Genomic DNA, 19,271 nt, shown 5'->3' on the forward strand with positions numbered 1-19,271 from the left:
GCTCTGGTCACTCTGCTCTGGTCACTCTGCTCTGGTCACTCTGCTCTGGTCACTCTGCTTTGGTCACTTCTGCTCTGGTCACTCTGCTTTGGTCACTCTGCTCTGGTCACTCTGCTTTGGTCACTTCTGCTCTGGTCACTCTGCTCTGGTCACTTCTGCTCTGGTCACTCTGCTCTGGTCACTTCTGCTCTGGTCACTCTGCTCTGGTCACTCTGCTCTGGTCACTCTGCTTTGGTCACACTGTTTTGGTCACTCTACCTTCCATTGGTCCTTGTAATTAGTCTAGAGCCGCAGGCTGTTACATGGAAGAGGAGTCCTAAGTCTCAGCCAGCAGCTTCAGCTAGCAAAGTCATGACAGGTGCTGGAGTTTTCTTATTAGACTTTGTAGCATTGGGAGGTAGGAGGGAAGCTTTTGGTTGTTAGGCATTTGAAATTCCTAAAAAGGAAAGAAAAGTGAACATACTAAATTTATAATTGCAGTTTAAATTAGTTGAAGGGAATTAACTAAGTTGAAATTGGAGCTGACTACTTCAGTGGTTTTATATGTTCAAATTGCACTCATTAAACTGTCAGTATCAATTGACTGCTCACTTTTACTAGATTTATAAATAGGAAAACATTTGTAAATTGACCCTAAACCTTAAAACAAAAACTAGGTTTTTAGGGCTATTGTTCTTAAATTGAATAAAGAATAAAGGGCAGTCTTTTCAAGTGAACAAGCTCAGGAAAAAAACAAAAACAAAAAACAACAGAGTAAAGAAGCTGAGGTGAGCCTCTGAGCATGTGCGAGATGGATGAGCGAGGGAAAGACTCTCTGGCCTCCAGGTTGGCTGAGAAGGTCTGGCTAACTTCCCAACATTTAGGTCAGGCACAGTAGACTTTAGGAGCCAAGGGTTTGGCTGTGTTGAGGGGAAGAGTGGGTTCCAGAGGTGGAGAGGCCTGTGTAGGAAATGGACTAGCTCAGGAGATGAGGCTAGGCAGCCCCCTTGCCTTCCTAACATTCCCCCTGCATGCCTAATGTTGGTGGGAGGCCCTCACTGTTTGTGGTTGTGGACTGGTCTTTCACTTGGTGTATTTTCTCTTTCCTCAGATCGGGAAGGATCGGCCACTGAACTTTGACCCCTGCTGCATCAGCTACTTCACTAAAGGAGAGTACATTTTGGTGGGAGGCTCAGACAAGCAGGTATCTCTTTTCACCAAGGATGGAGTGCGACTGGGGACCGTTGGGGAGCAGAACTCCTGGGTGTGGACCTGTAGAGTGAAACCTGACTCCAATTATGTGGTGAGTAGGGGAAGTCCACCCTGCGGAGCATTGCTAGAGGAGGCCCTGAGGTCAGCCCAGCCACGCAGATTCTTGGCCATTGCTCCTAACAGGTGAAGGGAGATTGCTGTCCCCTCAACCTAGACTCACAGCTCTCTTCTGTACAGGTGGTCGGCTGCCAGGATGGCACCATTTCCTTCTACCAGCTCATCTTCAGCACAGTCCACGGACTCTACAAGGATCGATATGCCTATAGAGACAGCATGACAGATGTCATTGTGCAACACCTGATCACAGAGCAGAAAGGTAAGAGGCAAGCTTGCCCTTGCTTATAGACACTAGCAAAAGGGGTGGGTGACATGTAAAATAGTAGGAAATGTCTCCCCTGGCCTTGCTTTAGCTTCTGGCAGTAAAAGGAGGATGCAGTTCTCTTTGAGGATCTAGCAAAAGCAGTAAAACTTGTTTTGTTTTTTGTCTTTGTTTTTTTGTTTTTGTTTTTGTTTGTTTGTTTGTTTGTTTTTCCAGGACAGGGTTTCTCTGTGTAGCTCTGGCTGTCCTGGAACTCACTGTGTAGACCAGGCTGGCCTCAAACTTAGAAATCCGCCTGCCTCTGCCTCCCAACTGCTGGGATTAAAGGCGTGCGCCACCACTGCCTGGCTGTTTTGTTTTTTAAAAGCACCAACTCTTTACATTTTACAAGTAATTCTTTGGTGTAAGTGGACTCCATGAGACACTGAGTTGGCAAGGCAGAGCTGGGATGGCTGACCTGCATGGGGCTTTGTGGACATTTACCATCTCTGGTCAGAGCCACTTTGGCACACTTTGCCCTCAGCTTCTACTCACCCTTTGGTAGTTCTTAAGTTCTTCTATTAGACACGTAGGGGCAGTAGATAGACTCAGGCTTGGTCAGAGGACCAGAGATCCAGTCTCCCACAGTCTAAACTCTGACAACTCCCTTCTGTTCAGGTAAGTAGCTCTGCTGGGGAAGGAGGTCAAGTTCCACTCAGCTGTATCCAGATCTAGATGTGCTGAGCACATATGCTATTTGTATGCTGCTGACCAGAAATGGCCAGGTGTCTTTGTATAGGGGTCCCAGTTGGGGACCCTCCTGTAGATTCAGTGTGGCTTCTTGTGTCCCTGCCAGGGTAGATGTGTGTTTTGAAAATTCCATCTAGGTGGCGGGAATATAGCCACTGGGACAGCTCAGCAAGTCCTTTGTGTTGTTTACCCCACTTGGTCTGTAGAGAAGCAGAGCCTCCTGCATGGAAGTCCCTGTGGTCAGGAAGGTTGCAGGGTTGTGGCCGGCTATGAAATGTCATTGTGGTGGGTGGGCTCTTGATCACTAGAGGCTGTGCAGAGTAAGGAGCATAGATGTCCTCAGACATGTAGGACAAGTGTCAATGGCTTTGCCTGCTTGACCTCTCTGTTTCTCCCTGAAATGGTAGCATATGTAGCTCTGCACCACGGTCAACAGAGCTGGCAGTGCTCTGGGGAGAGGTTTTAACAGATTGACCTAGTTTTACTTTAAGTGTATGTCTGAATGCCTGCATGTCTGTCATGTGTGTGCAGTGCCTGAAGAGACCAGAAGAGGGCGACAGATCCCCAGGAACTGGAGTTAAGAGGGATACTGGGAATCAAACCCAAGTCTTCAGAGAGCAGCAGTGCTCTTAAACACTGAGCTGTCTCTCCAGCCCGTTAAAGATTTTTGTAATGAGAGTGTGTCACTTTAATTGTCAGGAACATTAGATAAATAAATGATGGCTTTTAATTTCTCTGCCTTTCACCTTACTTAACAACCTTTTGCTAGAGTCTCTTTCCCTCCATTGACAGTTCGGATTAAATGCAGAGAGCTTGTCAAGAAAATTGCCATCTACAAAAATCGATTAGCTATCCAGCTGCCAGAGAAGATCCTCATCTACGAGTTGTACTCTGATGACTCAGCAGACATGCACTACCGGGTAAAGGAGAAAATTGTCAAGAAGTTTGAGTGCAACCTGCTGGTGGTATGTGCCGACCACATCATCCTGTGCCAGGTGGGCAGCTCACCCCTCCTCCCCAAGGGCAGGGGTCTACCTCGGGGGAAAAGATGGTCATGACTCAGTGGCTGGTCCTTGGCATCTGGATGAATCTTTTTTTTAGAGAGATGAAGTCTATGGCTGGGATGATTTTGGACTGTGGAGTTTGTTGATACACTGGGATTAGATGTAAAGCGTCTTACAGTGAAGCTTTGTTTTGTTTTGAGATAGTGTTTTACAAAGTTGCTCAGGCTAGCCTCAAGCTCATGGTCCCCAGTTTACCTGAGTGCTGAGTTGAAGCCATGGGTCACACCCATCTAGGGTACATGTTTTTTTTTTTTTTTCTTTCTTTCTTTTTTTTTTTTGTTTTTTTGTTTTTTTGTTTTTTTGTTTTGTTTTTCGAGACAGGGTTTCTCTGTGTAGCCCTGGCTGTCCTAGAACTCACTCTGTAGACCAGGCTGGCCTTGAAATCAGAAATCTGCCTGCCTCTGCCTCCCAAGTGCTGGGATTTAAAGGCGTGCACTACCACCACTGCTCCCCGCTAGGATAAATTTTTTTAAGTGGAAGTTTTACCTCCTAAGAGAATACTTTTCTTTCTTTCTTTTTTCTCTTGAGGCATTAGGAACTGAACCCAGGGCCTTGCTTACAATAGTAAAGTCCGCTACAATGGAACCATATCCCTAATCTCTCTCTACCACCTTTTTTAAGACTAGGTTTTGCCGGGAAGTGGTGGCACACACCTTTAATCCCAGCACTTGGGAGGCGGAGGCAGGTGGATTGAAAACCAAAAAAAAAAAAAAAAAGACTAGGTTTTATGAAGTTTACCAGGCTGTTCTTGAACTCACTCTGTAGCCTAGGCAAGCCTTGAACTTGCAATGTTCCTCCTGCTGAGTCTCCAGAGTACTTGGAACTATAGATCTATACCACCAAAAAAAAAAAAAAAAAGTCTCTAAGGCAGTGGTTCTTAACCTTCCTAACGCTGCAGCCCTCTGAGACCACTTCTCATGTTGTGGTGACCCCCAACCATAAAATTATTACTATGCTACTTCATAATTGTAATTTTACTACTGTTATGAATCACAGTGTAAATATCTAGTAGGCAGGATATGTAACCCCCAAAGGGGTCATGACCCACACGTTGAGAACCACTACTCTTAAGAGGGTTTTGGTTTGGTTTGGTTTGGTTTTTCAAAAGAAAAAATTTACCCCAGTCATAGACCTCTAAAAGTCCCTAGGTCAGTGCCATGAGGAGTTTTGGAAAGACTTTGAAAAAAGCCTATTGTGGGTGGACTTGGTCTTTCCCAGGCCTGTTAGAAAAGATAAAAAGCCTACTATGGGTGGACCTGGTCTTTCCCAGGCCTGTTAGAAAAGATAAAAAACCTACTGTGGGTGGACTTGATCTTGCCCAGGCCTGTTAGAAAAGATAAAAAGCCTACTGAAGGTGGACTTGATCTTGCCCAGGCCTGTTAGAAAAGATAAAAAGCCTACTGAAGGTAGACTTGATCTTGCCCAGGCCTGTTAGAAAAGATAAAAAGCCTACTATGGGTGGTCCTGGTTTTTCCCAGGCCTGTTAGAAAGATAAAAAGGAAGAAGTTGTTTAGGAGCCATTCATTCTAGTGGAAAACCAGTATCAAAACCTGTGTGAGGGTCTCAGGCCTCTTGCCACTTAAAGCTACCCCAAGCTAGAGAATAGTTATGGCAAGTCAGTGGATTGCTGCTGGCGGCTCTGGAGGCCCATGTTGAAGATGGCCCCTGAGGAAGTCTGTGGTGGATTAGTGATGGCAGGGTCGGGGAGAGCCAGGGTTAGATTACCACTGATGGTGTAGGGTAGTTTCCCCAAGAGGGCTGGGCAAGCACTCTTCCTCTGAACCTCCATGCTCACTTCCTAGGAGAAACGGCTCCAGTGCCTGTCCTTCAGTGGAGTGAAGGAAAGGGAATGGCAGATGGAATCTCTCATTCGCTACATCAAGGTGATCGGTGGCCCTGCTGGAAGAGAAGGTCTGTTGGTAGGCCTGAAAAACGGCCAGGTGGGTCTTCCTGTGCTACCATGGAGTTGCTATCCAGGCAGGCATGGGTTTCCTGTCTGGGATGATGTGGGATGGGCTGTAGACAGCCTGGAGTGTGCTTTCATAAAGACAGCTTCAGGCCAAAGGGCCATGGCTCTCAGACTCCCAGCATGCTTATGCCTGGCAGAGTGGGTGCCGTGGCTTTCAGGCGGCACGTAGCAGGGATCAGTGTGCCTAAGGTCACCCCAAAGGTGGGATTTGTGGGAGACACAGCTTTAGTGGATTGCTGGAGAGGCAGGCAGAGATTGCTCAAGAGGTCAGAGCCTTATTAGGGAGTGTCTGGATTAATTAGTATTCCTGTCTGAGGCCTAGATGGTGCTGGTCCTTAGGGTGTTACTAGAACCTAAAAGAAAAATGGCCTGTTTGGACAAATCGATTAGGAAATCTAGGCTACGTGAAGTTGAACAGATTCTCTGTGTGTTCATCTACATTCTCTGCTTAAAATAAGAAAGTTCTATGTGGGCTACATAGAAATTTGAAAGTGAAAATATAACTACATTAGCCTGAGAGCCAAGCTGTGTAGCAGATGGCTTGTGGCTGAAGCTTGTCAGGCCTTTGCTGGGGACGGAAGTCGTGGAGCATGAGACAGTAGAAGCTGTCAAGCAGCAGCACCCAAGTGGGGAAGAGTCTTCAACTTCCCCAGTCAGCTGTCAGGTCTCATGGGAGGCTGAGAGCATGACTTTGGGGTCAGGTTAACCTGGGACCACATTCCTTCTCACTAGCTATCTGGCCCTAGGCAGATGAGCTTGCCTCTCTGAGGCTCAAGTTGTCCAAATAAGGACAATACTGTTTCTTCCCAGGGCTGTCAGAAACAGGGATGTCAGTGAATGGCAGCTGTCATCATCAGCACCGTCATTATTACTTTATACCAGATGTCTCCCCGGTGTTTACAGTAGCCCTTCCTGTGTTAGTGTATGGCTCCTCTACCCTGCAGTTTAAGCAGTATCATTAAAAATGTCCCTAGTTCGCACAGACATTAGAGTGAGTTTGGCATGCCTCAGGCCTGTTGTTGCTTCAGTGACCTCCTATGAACCATGCTTTTGGACTCTTAAGGATGGTACCCACCTCCCCCACCCCATCCCCTGCTTTATTTAATGAGTCTTTTCTCTGCACACAGCTTCTGGAGGAGTTAGTGGGTGTTGTTCTTGTAGAACACATGGGATGCCAAGAGTCTGGCAGTGGTCCAGGGTCTGGTTGCTGTGGTAACTCACACTTATTTCTCTGAAATTTCGCCAGATTTTGAAGATCTTTGTGGACAATCTCTTCGCTATTGTCCTGCTGAAGCAGGCCACAGCCGTGCGCTGCTTGGACATGAGTGCCTCCCGGAACAAGCTGGCTGTGGTGGATGAAAATGACACATGCCTGGTGTACGACATCCACACAAAGGAGCTGCTTTTCCAGGTGAAGTCCTAGATGGAGGCAGCCTTTGGAACAGGGAAGCCTTGAGCTTCCCAGTTGTGCAAGGAGGCACCCAGCCCTGTCTGGGAGGAATAAGTTCCTGGGACCGAGCACAGGCGTGGATTCTGAAAAGCCCCAGGGAAGAGGTTGCTGGGCCAGCCTCTTGAGCACTGGTTTCCTTGTCAGGAAGATGGGAATAATTCCCTGTTCACATAGCCATAAGCAGTACCTGAGTGGATGGTGACAAGTCTGGTGGCCAAGTTAATGTGTGGTGGTGACTCTTTTGATGAAGTCTTGAGTCCCCTACCCAGGACTGCTGGTTGCTACCAATAGCCTAAGGCGCACTAGGAGGGACATGTAGAAGTTCACCTAAGCTTACTCCCCAGGACACTGCAGCACAATAGCTGTATGGATCACTGGGGACGGGCATTGTTTCCACAGTCTTTGGTCCTGTGGCTGAAAGAAGTGTGTCACTGAGCAGTCCAAAAAATGTACCCATCACCTGGCTGGCTTTCTGCCACACTAGGGCTGCTCTTGGCCTCTTTGGGGTATTTATTGTGAGTGGTCAGATCCAATGTATATGAAGTGAGGATCCCCTGAGACTAGAGCCTCTGCTCTCTGCTCTCCTGCACGGTTTCCTAATGTCATACATAGACATGGGTCCCCTTCCAAGGCCCTCCTTGTCCTTGGCAACAGATCCAGCAGGGTAGAAGTGCCTGGCTTTCCTCAGTCAGTTGGACAGGGCCACACAGCTACCAGTACCCAAAATGACTTCAGTTATTATCACGTCATGGCACAGAGGAAGCAGAGGGTTCAGGGGAAAGAACCTGCATTCATGGATTTCTCTCTCTCTCCCTCTCTCCCTCTCTCTCTCTCTTTCCTTTTTTTTTCTTTTTGAGACAGGATCTCTCCATAGCTCAGGCTAGCCTCCAGCTGAGGATGAACTTTAGGATGATCCCTTCTCTCCACTTCCTAAGTACTGGGGCTATAGATGTTATATTATGCTGAGATCAAACCCAGGACCTTTTGCATGCTAACTCCTTCCCCATGCTAGAAGAGGTGCCACAGGAACAACCCAGGAGCAAACAAGATGCTTCGGTGTGCTCAGTGCTAGGCTTTACTAGCCCTAAATGTCACCCTTCTCCCCAGCCTCAGCACTACCACTGCCTGGACCTGGAGGTGGTTAGAAGCCCCTCAGTGTCCTGTGTGGGCGTTGAAAAGGTGCATGGCCCTTTCTGCAGCTTCTCTGGAGAGGTAGCAAAGGTGACTCTCAGGTCATACAGGAGACACGACCTTCCTAGTCTATCACCGACTGCGTTTGCCCCTTCACATGGGAAGTACCAATATTCCTCACTAAAACAAAGTCTCTGTTGAGGGTTGAAGACTCAGGGCAGGCAGGACTGAGTCTCTGTTGGCCCCAGCTTCTAGAGTAGAGCAGAATCCTGGGAGAGAGGACACCTCCCGGTGTGACTGTGCTTTTAGCATAAGAGTTACACATGCAGAGACAATGTGTTATTTTCTAATTTTGAAAAGAACTCCCCATTTTTTTCCTTATTATAAAAAACAATGGAGCCAGGAAGTGGTGGCTTTAATCCCAGCACTTGGGAGGCAGAGGCAGGTTGATTTCTGAATTCGAGGCCAGCCTGGTCTATAGAGTGAGTTCCAAGACAGCCAGGGCTATACAGAGAAACCCTGTTTCGAAGAACAAAAACAAAAAGCAAAACAAAAACAAAACCAAAAAAACCAAAAAAACAAACCATCAACAACAACAACAACAAAAACAAAAACAGTGGAAATTCATGACCAAAGAAAGCAGACAAGCAACAAGAAAAAAAAAGGCAAAGAAAATAGAAGTCCCTCACAACTCCACTCACCCCAACACAGTCACTGTTAATCTTTATAACGAACACTTTCTACCTCCTTCCCAGGTAGGTAGGAATGTATGGAAGTGTGTGCACACACACTCCTGCTGGGAAAGGAACCCAGCCTCTTACACATGCTAGTCAGCTACCACGGAGCAGCACTCCACCTTCTTCCTTTAATAGAAATGGAATCTGCCTTGATTAAAATATGGAGGGGATAATATTAATTTTGAAAATAGCACATTTCTGGGGGCTGGAGAGATGGCTCAGTGGTTAAGAGCACTGACTGTTCTTCCAGAGGTCCTGAGTTCAATTCCCAGCAACCACATGGTGGCTCACAACCATCTGTAATGAGAGCTGATGCCCTCTTCTGGTGTGTCTGAAGACAGCAACAATGTACTCATATATATAAAATAAATAAATAAATATTAAAAAAAAGAAGAAAATAGCACATTTCCAAAAATTCTTTCACTATATCAGTACATGGAGGAGTTTGCCTTGTGCCTTCTTTTCTGACCCCTTTCCCTCTTTCTCTTCATCCTGATGTCTGTACTTGAGGGTCACCCAGGCTTAAGAATGGGTGGGAGTGAAAAGTGGGAGTGGTGTCAGAGTCTCACAGCCTCTGTCCCTCAGGAACCAAATGCCAACAGTGTGGCCTGGAACACCCAGTGTGAGGACATGCTTTGCTTCTCTGGAGGAGGTTACCTCAACATCAAGGCCAGCACCTTCCCAGTGCATCAGCAGAAGCTGCAGGGCTTCGTGGTTGGCTACAACGGCTCCAAGATCTTCTGCCTTCACGTCTTCTCTATGTCTGCTGTGGAGGTGCCACAGGTAACTCTGGTGCCTGCCACTCCTCTGCGGCTCCAGGACACACAAAACAGTGTTCAGGCCCTCAAACTGCTGCTAAGAGCAGCAAAGAGGAGGGAAGAGTGGAATCTGATGTCTCAAGGCACTATGGACTTGGGTGTTGGTGTGTAGCCGTGTGTTTCTGGAGAAGATCAGCCCCATTGTCTTAATTAGGGTTTCTATTGCTGTGATGAGAAACCATGACCAAAAAAGCAAGCTTATAGTTCCACATTGTAGTCCATCACTGAAGGAAGTCAGGACAGGAACTCAAACTGGGCAGGAACCTAGAGGCAGGAGCTGATGCCAAGGCTGTGGAGGGGTGATTCTTACAGGCTTGTTCCCCATGACTTGCTCAGCCTGATTTCTTACAGAGCCCAGGACCACCAGCCTAGCACTGGCCCCACCCACAATGGGCTAGACCCTCCCCCATCAACTATTAATTAAGAAAATGCTCTACAGGCTGGCCCTCAGCCTGATTTTACAGAGGTATCTTTTTCAGTAGAGGTCTCCTCCTCTCAGTTGACTATAGTTTTGTGCTAAGTTGACATAAATGTAGGCAGCACAGCCATTCATTGGCCCTCTTTTCTTTCTGATTTCCTTCCTGCTGCATTGTGTTAGCGGTATTCAGTACTGTGTCAGTATCAAGTCCAACAGGTAGATGCGTTAAGTGCGTGAGTGGTAATGCTGTGTGTGAGAGGAGAATAGGTAGAGTGGGCACTGAGGAATGTGACCCAGAGATGGCACATGAAGCCCTACATAGTCTCCTAAAGAGAGGAGGCCAACTAGAAACCACAGGATAGGGAAGGGAAAAACAGACAGGAGAACCCAGACAGCACCATGGGTAACTGACCTAGTTATAGCTGCCCTAGCTGCCTGTCTGCTTGTTTCTAAAGTGAGAAACATTCTCTATAGAACTGTCATAATACAAGACAAATACTAAGGAGAAACTTGAACCACAGCATCCTATCTTGAAGAGAATATTTTATTTTTAAAAAATGTATGTATATGTGCATATATACATATGTGTGGTCCACATGGAGAACAGAAGAGGGCATCAGATTCCCTGGAGCTGGATTTTCAGGGTGTTTTGATCCACCTCACATGGGTGCTGAGAATGTGATATGGGTCCTCTCTTAACCACGGAACCATCCCTCCAGACTCCAGACATGTTATTATACTGACTGTACTGACTGTGGACCAAAAGCAAGAGAAGGGAGCTTTTAATCACTTTGTGTCATCATTGTCTGTTTTAAAATGTGTTAAAGTTTGTCTGTGTGAGCACCTGTGACTGAAGGTCCCAGGACAACTTTTGACATTGTTTCTCCCAGTGTTGGTTCTGAATGTTGGACTCAGTTTGTCACACTTGTGTGGCAAAGTACTTTTACTTTTTCAGCCATCTTGCCAGCTCTTGTGCCATCTTCTTTTAACATGACATTTAGCTATTCCAGGCCTATCCCGTTGACGAATTATTGACTAGCAATCTGACGTAGCAGTGTGGTTCATACCTATAATCTCAATACTTTGAGGTTGGGGCAAGAGGATCTCAAGTTTAAAGGCAGCCTAGGATACATCATAATACTCTTTCTTAAAGCAAAAAACAAAACAAACCCCACTAATAACAAAAATAATTGCCAAAACCAAGCACCCCACTTCCTAATCTGGCTTTTTGCTCAGCAGTCTACTGGAAATGCTGAGCCATGTCAGTAAATAGACTTTACCAGAATTTTCAAACAGTAAGACAGTTGGAGGCTCACATCTGTGTGTGAGAAATGACAAGTGATTCCTTGTGTATGTTGCTCAGTTCCTCTTAGGTAGTAATGTGCAAGACTGTAATGCAGTTGTCCCTTTGCTCCACCGTGCAGTCTGGAGCACCTTCCTGCCTCGAGCTCCCATGCCCTCCCTGCTGTGTACCCAGCTTTGTTTTTAATTAATGCAGCTCTTCTGTTACATGATAGTCCATAGCTCACTCCACCAGCACCTACATTTATATTACCCACAGCCTTGATTTTTTTCTTTTCCTTTTTTTTATAAACAGGGTCTCATTATTGGTCCTGGCTGCCCTGGAACTCTGTGTGGACCAGGCTGGTCTCAGACCCACAGCGATCTTCCTGTCTTTGCCTCAGAGTACTGGGATTAAAGGTGTGAGCCACCACACCTGGCTGCCCATAGCTTTTTGCTCTTGCAAATAATGGATATCTTCTTGTGTATGTCCTGACTTAGTATAAATTCCAGGACTGAAATTGCTGGGCCAGAGGCCTTATACATTGAAAGATGTTCATGCATTCTAGACTGCTTTTCCTCCAGAACACTCTGTTAGTCTGCCTGCCTACATACACCTGGCCTACAGACTGCCTTCCTCTTCCCCGGAGCCATGGAAGCCCATGTTACTTGTTGCTGCAGGGGTTTACTACAGCAGTGTCCACATCAGCTTCTGCTCCATACTGAGTATTCAATCCATGGCAGTGAATTCTGATATGCATGAACAGTGGAAAACCAGAGAGCATGAGAGATGGGAACAGGGCGATGTGTGGTGGCAGCTGAGGACAGCCTGCCTGCTTGATTCTCTCCTTGCTGTCCTTATCTGCTCCCAGCATCCTAAACCCAAGCACCACATCTGCTAGGAGCCCACTCTTCCTCACTTGTGCCAAACAGGCTTTGCTTATTAAAAGGTTTTCTCCCCAGACTGCCATCCTAACCTCAAAAATAAATGCAGTTGCTGCTCCCTGATTCTGGCCAGCCACGAGGAGCTGGAGGGCCTGCCGGGGCTCCTCTGCCAGAGCCTCAAGAGTCAGTAGCCAGAGCCTCTGTTGGTTGTAGCCAGCCTTCCTGCTGATGCAGCAGGCAGAGCTGCCAAGCACTGGCAAAGGCGATTTGGACACAAAGGCTGTTTATCTGTCGCCTTGCCTCCAGTCTTCTTGTGGCTTGGGCCTCCAGACCAGGCAAAAAGCCCCATTTTTGCTCTTGGGATTTTTGGTTTCCTTTCGAAATTTGTATCATCTTGTGCAAGAACTGGTGTGTCCGAGCTGCCAAGTAGGGCAGTAAACCTGAGTTGTGCTCCATGATGTCATGCTTGGAATAGAGCAGCCAGATAAGGGGTTGCTCAAAGGGGACTGGTTCATTAGTATGTTTTCCAGATCCTCATTCAGGTTGTACCTCTCTGCTGTACAATCAGCTCATCTTGCGCAGCATTTCCCTTGTCATGGAGGAGTCGGTTGTTACAAGAAGTTCTGCAGTTTGGGAAAAGGAGCCCTGGTTTTGGATTCTGATTCTGTAACCTGATCCAACTGCATCCTGACACCATATCTTCCTCTTTGAGGCCTCATTTGTTTTCTGTGTAATAGGATCATTGGGTTTGTTTTTGTTTTGTTTGAGACAGGCACTTGCCATGTCGCTCACACTACTCTTGAACTCCAGAGCCTCCCCAGAGCAGCTGAGACTCCAGGCTTTGCCACTGTGAAATGGGGTTAATTACACCCACTTTCAGGTTTTGCTTGCCCCAATCCCTGTTATTACTCCTTCTTATTACAGACAGTCGTGAAATATCAAAAACCACAAAACAGAACTAAAGTGGACCAGAGGAGTCTAGAGAAGAGAGCTCATTGTGAGGGCAGAGTAGGCAGGGTCTGGGAAAGCTTGAGGAGATGATGAAGCCTGGGTCCAGGAAGGTGGGTACTGTGCCCTTTTCTAAGGGCACACTTCAGCCCACAGAAGCCTGACCTGGGCAGTCTCTGAACAGAAGGCACCTGGATAGGATGTGGCTGAGCCAGACCTGGGTGCTAGCTCAGCTGCTCCTAGTCTGGAAGTATATGGTGCTTTACTGCAGGAAAAACAAGCCCCTGGGAACGGCTGTGTTTTGCTGTCAGAGGGTAGGTAGGTCAGCTTGAAAAGAAAAAGGTTTCTTTTAATTCTGAGGGGGGGCTAAAAAGGACCGGAAATCTCAAAGATAAGGGCCCCGAATGGAGAAAACAGCACTTGCAGTTTCACATTTGGGAACCATTAGTGCAGAGGTCCTGGCTGATTGATCTTTACTGCCCAGGAATCCAGAAGGGGACAAGGCTCCTTGAAGCATATTGACTGGCCTCAAATCAAGACAGGGTCTTTATTGCTAAAGATGCCAGGCGCAGCTCAGCTTTTGCCTGATGTGTATGCACGCATTCACAGACACACAGACATACAGACACACACACACACAGACACACACAGACACACAGACACACACACAGACACACAGACACATAGACACAGACAGACACACAGACACATAGACACAGACACACACACAGACATACAGACACACAGACACACACACACACACACACACACACACACACACACACACACACACACACACACACACACACACACACGACAAGGAGCACAGGACTAAGAATATCAGGTCACCTCTTGCTCTAGCCTCAGATTCTTAATTTGTTAGGTCTGTGTCCTCAGGCAAGTCAGGTCTCCTCCAGGAGTCTCCCTCTCCTAGGGTGTTGTCAAAGGTAGTAATGACACCTGCTTACACAGGATTGTTTGGACAACTGCAACAGTCTTTATAGCCTTAAAGAAGTCGTTAGGGAATACTTGTAGATATTCTCAGCTAGGCAGCTTGGTCTTGAGGGGAGAGCTGGCCTTCAGCACCAGAGACTCAGAGAGTTGTCCTTGGAGCTTTCTGGGCTGTCTGGAGAAAACTCCATATCTGTACCTTTTACAGACATAGTCCCTTTGAGAAGAGGCCATCCCAGATCTCTCCCTTCTGGTCAATGAACTTGTTTCTCGGGCCTGGGTGGAGGGACTGCTGGGAGTGACTGGAGCCCTGCTGCTGCCACAGGCTGGGCAGGGCTTCACCCCAGAGACCCGGATGGAGTACAGCACAAAACTTATCTACACAGAGGCCAAGGACACCTTAGACTCCTCCTCTAAGGGCATAAGGAGAGTTTCCAGGAGGGACCTGTTAATGGAGCTTTAAAAAGCCAAGTAGGCATTTTCCATAGAGGGTGGGAGGGTAGGCAGGACAGATCCTTCCCAAAGAAGGTGACATATTAGGGTTGTGTAGACCTAGGGAAGAGGAAGGCAGATGACAGCCAAAAGTGTGTGATGAGAACTCAGCAGGAGAGGTGGCAGAACAGAGGTACCCAGGCGAGGGTCAGGGCGAGGCTGCAAAGATGCTGACTGATGGCTGGAGTTTGAGATAGGTGTTTCTGGAGATGTCACTGTGAACATCTGGTTGAAATCGACTCTTCCACTTCTCTGACAGACTATTCTCTTTTTCCCCCGAAACCCTGTAGTCTGCTCCGATGTACCAGTACCTTGATAGGAAAATGTTCAAAGAAGCATACCAGATCGCTTGCTTGGGAGTGACAGACACTGATTGGCGTGAACTGGCCATGGAAGCTCTAGAAGGACTAGAGTTTGAAACGGCAAAGAAGGTATGCATTTAGTAGTGTAAGCCAGAATTTGGTCCTTGGAAGGGTCCCAGTAACACCAAAGGGCAGAAACTGACTCTAATGGGCTCTGAAGAGTCCCTCAGTCACCCCTTTCACAGTGGTGGTAGCAACCTTCCCAGGGTTGTTTCTCTGGAGGGTTCTGGCAGACTAGGCCCTGTTCTCAGGAAGCTGGGAAGATCTAAGCAGATAATGCCAGTAAAACATCTGGTTGATTCTGGCTGTCAGTCTTGGTAGCAATCATTTATGTAAAGAACCTAGATAAAGCCTTTACGTGGCAGCCATTTATTAATCAAGTATCTCAGGCTGGGTGTGAGCACCAGCCATTTATCATACCACCATTGTTCTTAGCACTGGCTTAGTGCAAAGGAGATGGCCAGGCTCTCTGATTCCCACAGCAGTGTGTTGTGTCCCTTACCTTCTTGGCATGATTCATAGTGCTACTTCTAGTTTAGCCAAAAGAGCTAAAGAAATGGTCAAAGACATGTAGCCTTTCCTAGACTAATGAGTGCCTGCCTGATAGATGGAAGGAGAAGGAGGAATGGTTTCCAGCCTCTCCTGTCCTATTTCCCTGCTTTCTCTCCCATAGCCAAGTGGAGAGTCTCCTTTTGCCCGGGCTACTGATGCTGAAGTACCTGCAAACATATATGATACCTGCCTCCTATTAAACAGAGGATCATTGAACCAGAGCACACTTTAGAGCTGGGCTTTTTCCCAGCTTTTTCTCTCAGCCTGACTTCTCTACCCCTGCTTCTAAAATGCATAGTGCTGTTTCTCTATTTTGTACTCATTCTTGAGGCCTCCCCAGGCCTGTAAAGAGGAGTTTGGAGTATCTGTGCAAGTGCCAACCATATCACACAGAGTTGGAGGTGTCGCTGCTCAGTAGTAGAGCACTGGCTAGCATGCACAAGACCCTGTTTCAATACACAGCGCATGAAGAAAAGCCAGGCTGCCCAATGATTACCTGCATGTTTTTAGATCAGATAAGCTTGGGACGTATTAGACTAGGGCTTTGGGAGTTCAGGAGAGGGGAGTTCCTTCTCTTACCCCACCTAGAAAGGCAAGCCTGTCAGAAAGACAACAGGTTTTCAGGATGTCTTCAGTCTATAGCTAGAAATAAAGTTACGTTCCCTCTAGATAGTATCCCTTCACACCTAGAGCCTAAGAGCCAGCTCGCGTTAGTGTCGCCCTGTGATAGAGCACGTGGCCTCTGTGAGTCACTGAGCACATGTCCAGATAAAGGGAACTGAAACTGGGATATAATCTTCTATTCATTTCATACCCCACCTTGCATCCCAGAACACTTGAGAATAGACACACTGGGTTCTTTGTTAGAATGGTATTTCTTTTTTTTTTTTTTCTTTAGTCATTTTACTTGACAAATGAAAACTGTGTGTATATTTCTCGTGGATAGCATGATATTTAGAAAAGTCATAGAGCTTTGAACTTAGACCTTGACTTATGTTTTGTTTTGATTCTGAATCCTTGGCTTTCCTCTCTGCTGGGTGTCAGTCATTCAGGACTCAGACTTGTGGAGAGAGGGGCCTGGCCTAGAAGGGTACCCCCACTAGATGGCACAGGAGAGCTGCTTAGCTGCCAGCCGCATCTGTTCCCTGCTCCCCACTTCTCTCTGTGGACGTTATTCACAGTCTTGTGACTGACCACTCCGAATAGCACCTGACTCTGCGTATATCAGGGTTGAAGGATGTCAGTGACAGACTTATCAAATTCAAGAATCCAGTGCTCAGAACCAGAAAGACCCTTGGAGAGGTGTCACTGCTTGCCTGACCACAGAGAAGGTTGCTGAAGCCCATTCATAGGAAGGAAATAGCTCCCAGTCCTGTGAGCTGAGACCTGAGTCTTTTGTTCCTACCCTGCCCATTACCAGGGACCTGCTTCTGTACATGGCTCAAGAGACACAAATCAGGAAGGCAGCTTTTACTCTTGTCCACACTGCCTGATTGACCCTTTACCAGTTCCTCAAGAAAAGCCAAGGACGGGATACCATGCAATGTGCCTGTCACCCCAGCTTTTTAGCAGGCTGAGGCAGGAAGATCCCTTGAGCACAGACACTCAAGGTCAGCCTAGGCAACATAGTCCGTCCCTGTTTCAGAAAGAAAGCCACTTGCCAGGTCCCTCCTGGGCAGTGCTTTGCCTAATCCTGCTGTCTGCCACTGCTCATGCTCGTGCTCAGACAGGAAGTGTCCTCCCTAGCTATCTGCCTCATACTTGTGTAGCTCTTGGCTCAGGGACATTTAGCTCTCTGTTTAATCTGCCAAGCTTCCCCTTTCCACTGTGAACCCCTGAACTAGGGAAGAGGACAGAGGCCAAGTGAAATTCCTGTGTCCTCAGTCTTTGAATAGATCCTGGCCCTGTAGGGTAGGATGAAATCACCCTGCGGCCATCTGTGAGGCAGCCAGAAACTGGATGACTTGATCATTTTCTCCCATTCTCCTCTCCCATAGCTTAGAGGGTGCCTAGCAGTGGCCAAGGGCTGTTGTGCATTCTAAACCATAATGGCTCAGAAGCTGCTGCTCTGGGCATGTGTCAGTCCATTTCACATGGACAACACAGAAAGCACAGTTGGGTGTAGATGTTGCCAGCAGAGCACAAGAGATTCAGTTCCCTTAAGTCCCTCGTGGTACCCAAGAGCAGCAAAAGGCACTTCACGGGCAGCAGCCTGCCTGACCCTCTCAGCTTTCTAGAAATCCACCATCAGAAGTCTCTACCCCTACTGGGGGCCAAGTAGAGGATGAGCATTCAGGATTAACATGCAAGTTTACTTTCTAGAGGCCAGGAGATTGTGTGCCCTGTGTGTAGCACCGTTGAGTTAGCAGGGCTGTCTACTGCTACCCATCCAAGTCAAAGGGAGAGAAGCGTGCAGGCTCTTGTCTCTGTGTCTTGCCTACTCTGCAGATGCCATTGACTGGAATCAGCCTGGCTTGCCTTTCCATTATGAACAGTGTCTGGCAAGGGGTTCCACTGTAGACGACAGGATCATAGTTCTGTTTTACCTAATCCCAAAATGATTGATGCTCCCAGGACTTCTTTACAGTTCTTTGTATGGACTAATCCTTGAGATGAAGACAGGCTGAGCCTCTCCGGGTGGCACACCTCCCAAGCACACAATGATGAATCGAGCTTCCCCCACCTGCTTGCTGGCTCTCTAGAGCTTAGTGTATCCCACCCCCATCAGCCTGAGGAGAACAAGAAGGCAGCTGACTATTCTTATTTCTTTCCCATAGGCCTTCACCAGAGTCCAGGACCTTCGATACCTAGAATTGATCAGCAGTATTGAGGTAACTGGTGAAAGTACCTTCTGTCACAGGATGCAGTGGCCAGTAACCCTGAGGATAGGGGGACACAGGCCCTGTAGTCTCTTCTGGGGACAGAGTGCCCATAGAGGCCAATTAGCTACTTGGTAGTTGAATGAAGCAGAAGGTTTGGGTCTCTCTAAGCTTTGGTTCCTTGTTCCTAAGATGGGATCTATACGCTAGGCAATGGTGATGATCGCCTTTCATTCTAATACTCCTGAGCCAGAGACAGGTGGCTCAGCCTGGTCAGCCTGGTCTACACAGAGAATCTTTGTTGCAAAAGTCCATGATGGGGGTCTGTCCTTCTGTGGTACTTCTGTAAGACAGAGTCAGACTCTTAGAACTCAGTATACCCCTCTGGAATGAATAGCTGTTGCCATTCTCCTGGACGCAAGTAATCTACCAGTAAATAATGCCTTTCCCAAATGTTCCCAACATGGCCCCCTAAGGCATCTTCCTGCCCAGAAGGCCTGCGGGAGGCTAAAGAATCTGGTCTGACTGCACCGTTTGTGGGTGATGGAAGACACTATTTTTAATTTCTGTGTATCTCAGTGCTGTCTGACTGTCTGTAAAAAAGGCATACATATTTCTTTCTCCCGAACAGATTTATTGTGAGGCTAAGAGAATGTGAGACATATTGGAGCTCACAGATGGAAGCAGTGAAGAAATTGCAAGTGTCTTGCCCCTCTAACTCAGTTCAGCAGAGTGAATGCTTATCGTAGGCCTCAGCCCTATGTGGGGTGGGCGAGGGCAGGGGGCAGCAGAGGGAGACTACAGTATGGTAGCTGCTGTTCATTGAGCCTGTTCATGTGTTACCAAGTATGTTCAACAAATATAAGGGCCTTCGTGTGATGAGCCAGGTGGTATTGTCAGCCCTGTTCAGTGGGGGAGAAAGGAAAGTTAGGAGAGGATGGGGCACATCCTCATGTTCAAACCCTCAGGGGACACTTCCCCTGCTTTCCCTAAGCTTTGCCACTTTTGCCTTGTGAGCCTTCCCTGTGCCCTCTACCTAGCAGATGACTGGTTGTCAGTCTCTTCCCACACAGGTAAGCAAGGGCTAGTTGGGTG

The 19,271-nt window shown here is 47.5% G+C and overlaps 1 protein-coding gene across 5 annotated transcripts in view; it reads left to right on the plus strand.

Moving 5' to 3' along the window:
- The window catches only part of Ift122 (intraflagellar transport 122), a 70,044-nt gene that overhangs the window by 29,971 nt on the left and 20,802 nt on the right, over positions 1-19,271 (plus strand). For all 5 annotated transcript variants that reach the window (XR_004122248.1, XM_031383026.1, XM_031383027.1 and 2 more), the window contains 8 exons: positions 1,091-1,282; positions 1,429-1,567; positions 3,092-3,294; positions 5,166-5,303; positions 6,579-6,743; positions 9,236-9,433; positions 14,734-14,874; positions 18,135-18,188. Coding sequence is in view for 4 of the 5 variants with exons in the window: in XM_031383026.1 (XP_031238886.1) it covers positions 1,091-1,282; positions 1,429-1,567; positions 3,092-3,294; positions 5,166-5,303; positions 6,579-6,743; positions 9,236-9,433; positions 14,734-14,874; positions 18,135-18,188 (1,230 nt within the window). In the remaining variant the exon portion in view is untranslated. The remainder of the gene's footprint in view (positions 1-1,090; positions 1,283-1,428; positions 1,568-3,091; positions 3,295-5,165; positions 5,304-6,578; positions 6,744-9,235; positions 9,434-14,733; positions 14,875-18,134; positions 18,189-19,271) is intronic.

Source organism: Mastomys coucha, unplaced genomic scaffold (assembly GCF_008632895.1).
Source record: "Mastomys coucha isolate ucsf_1 unplaced genomic scaffold, UCSF_Mcou_1 pScaffold20, whole genome shotgun sequence".
NCBI lineage: Eukaryota > Metazoa > Chordata > Mammalia > Rodentia > Muridae > Mastomys > Mastomys coucha.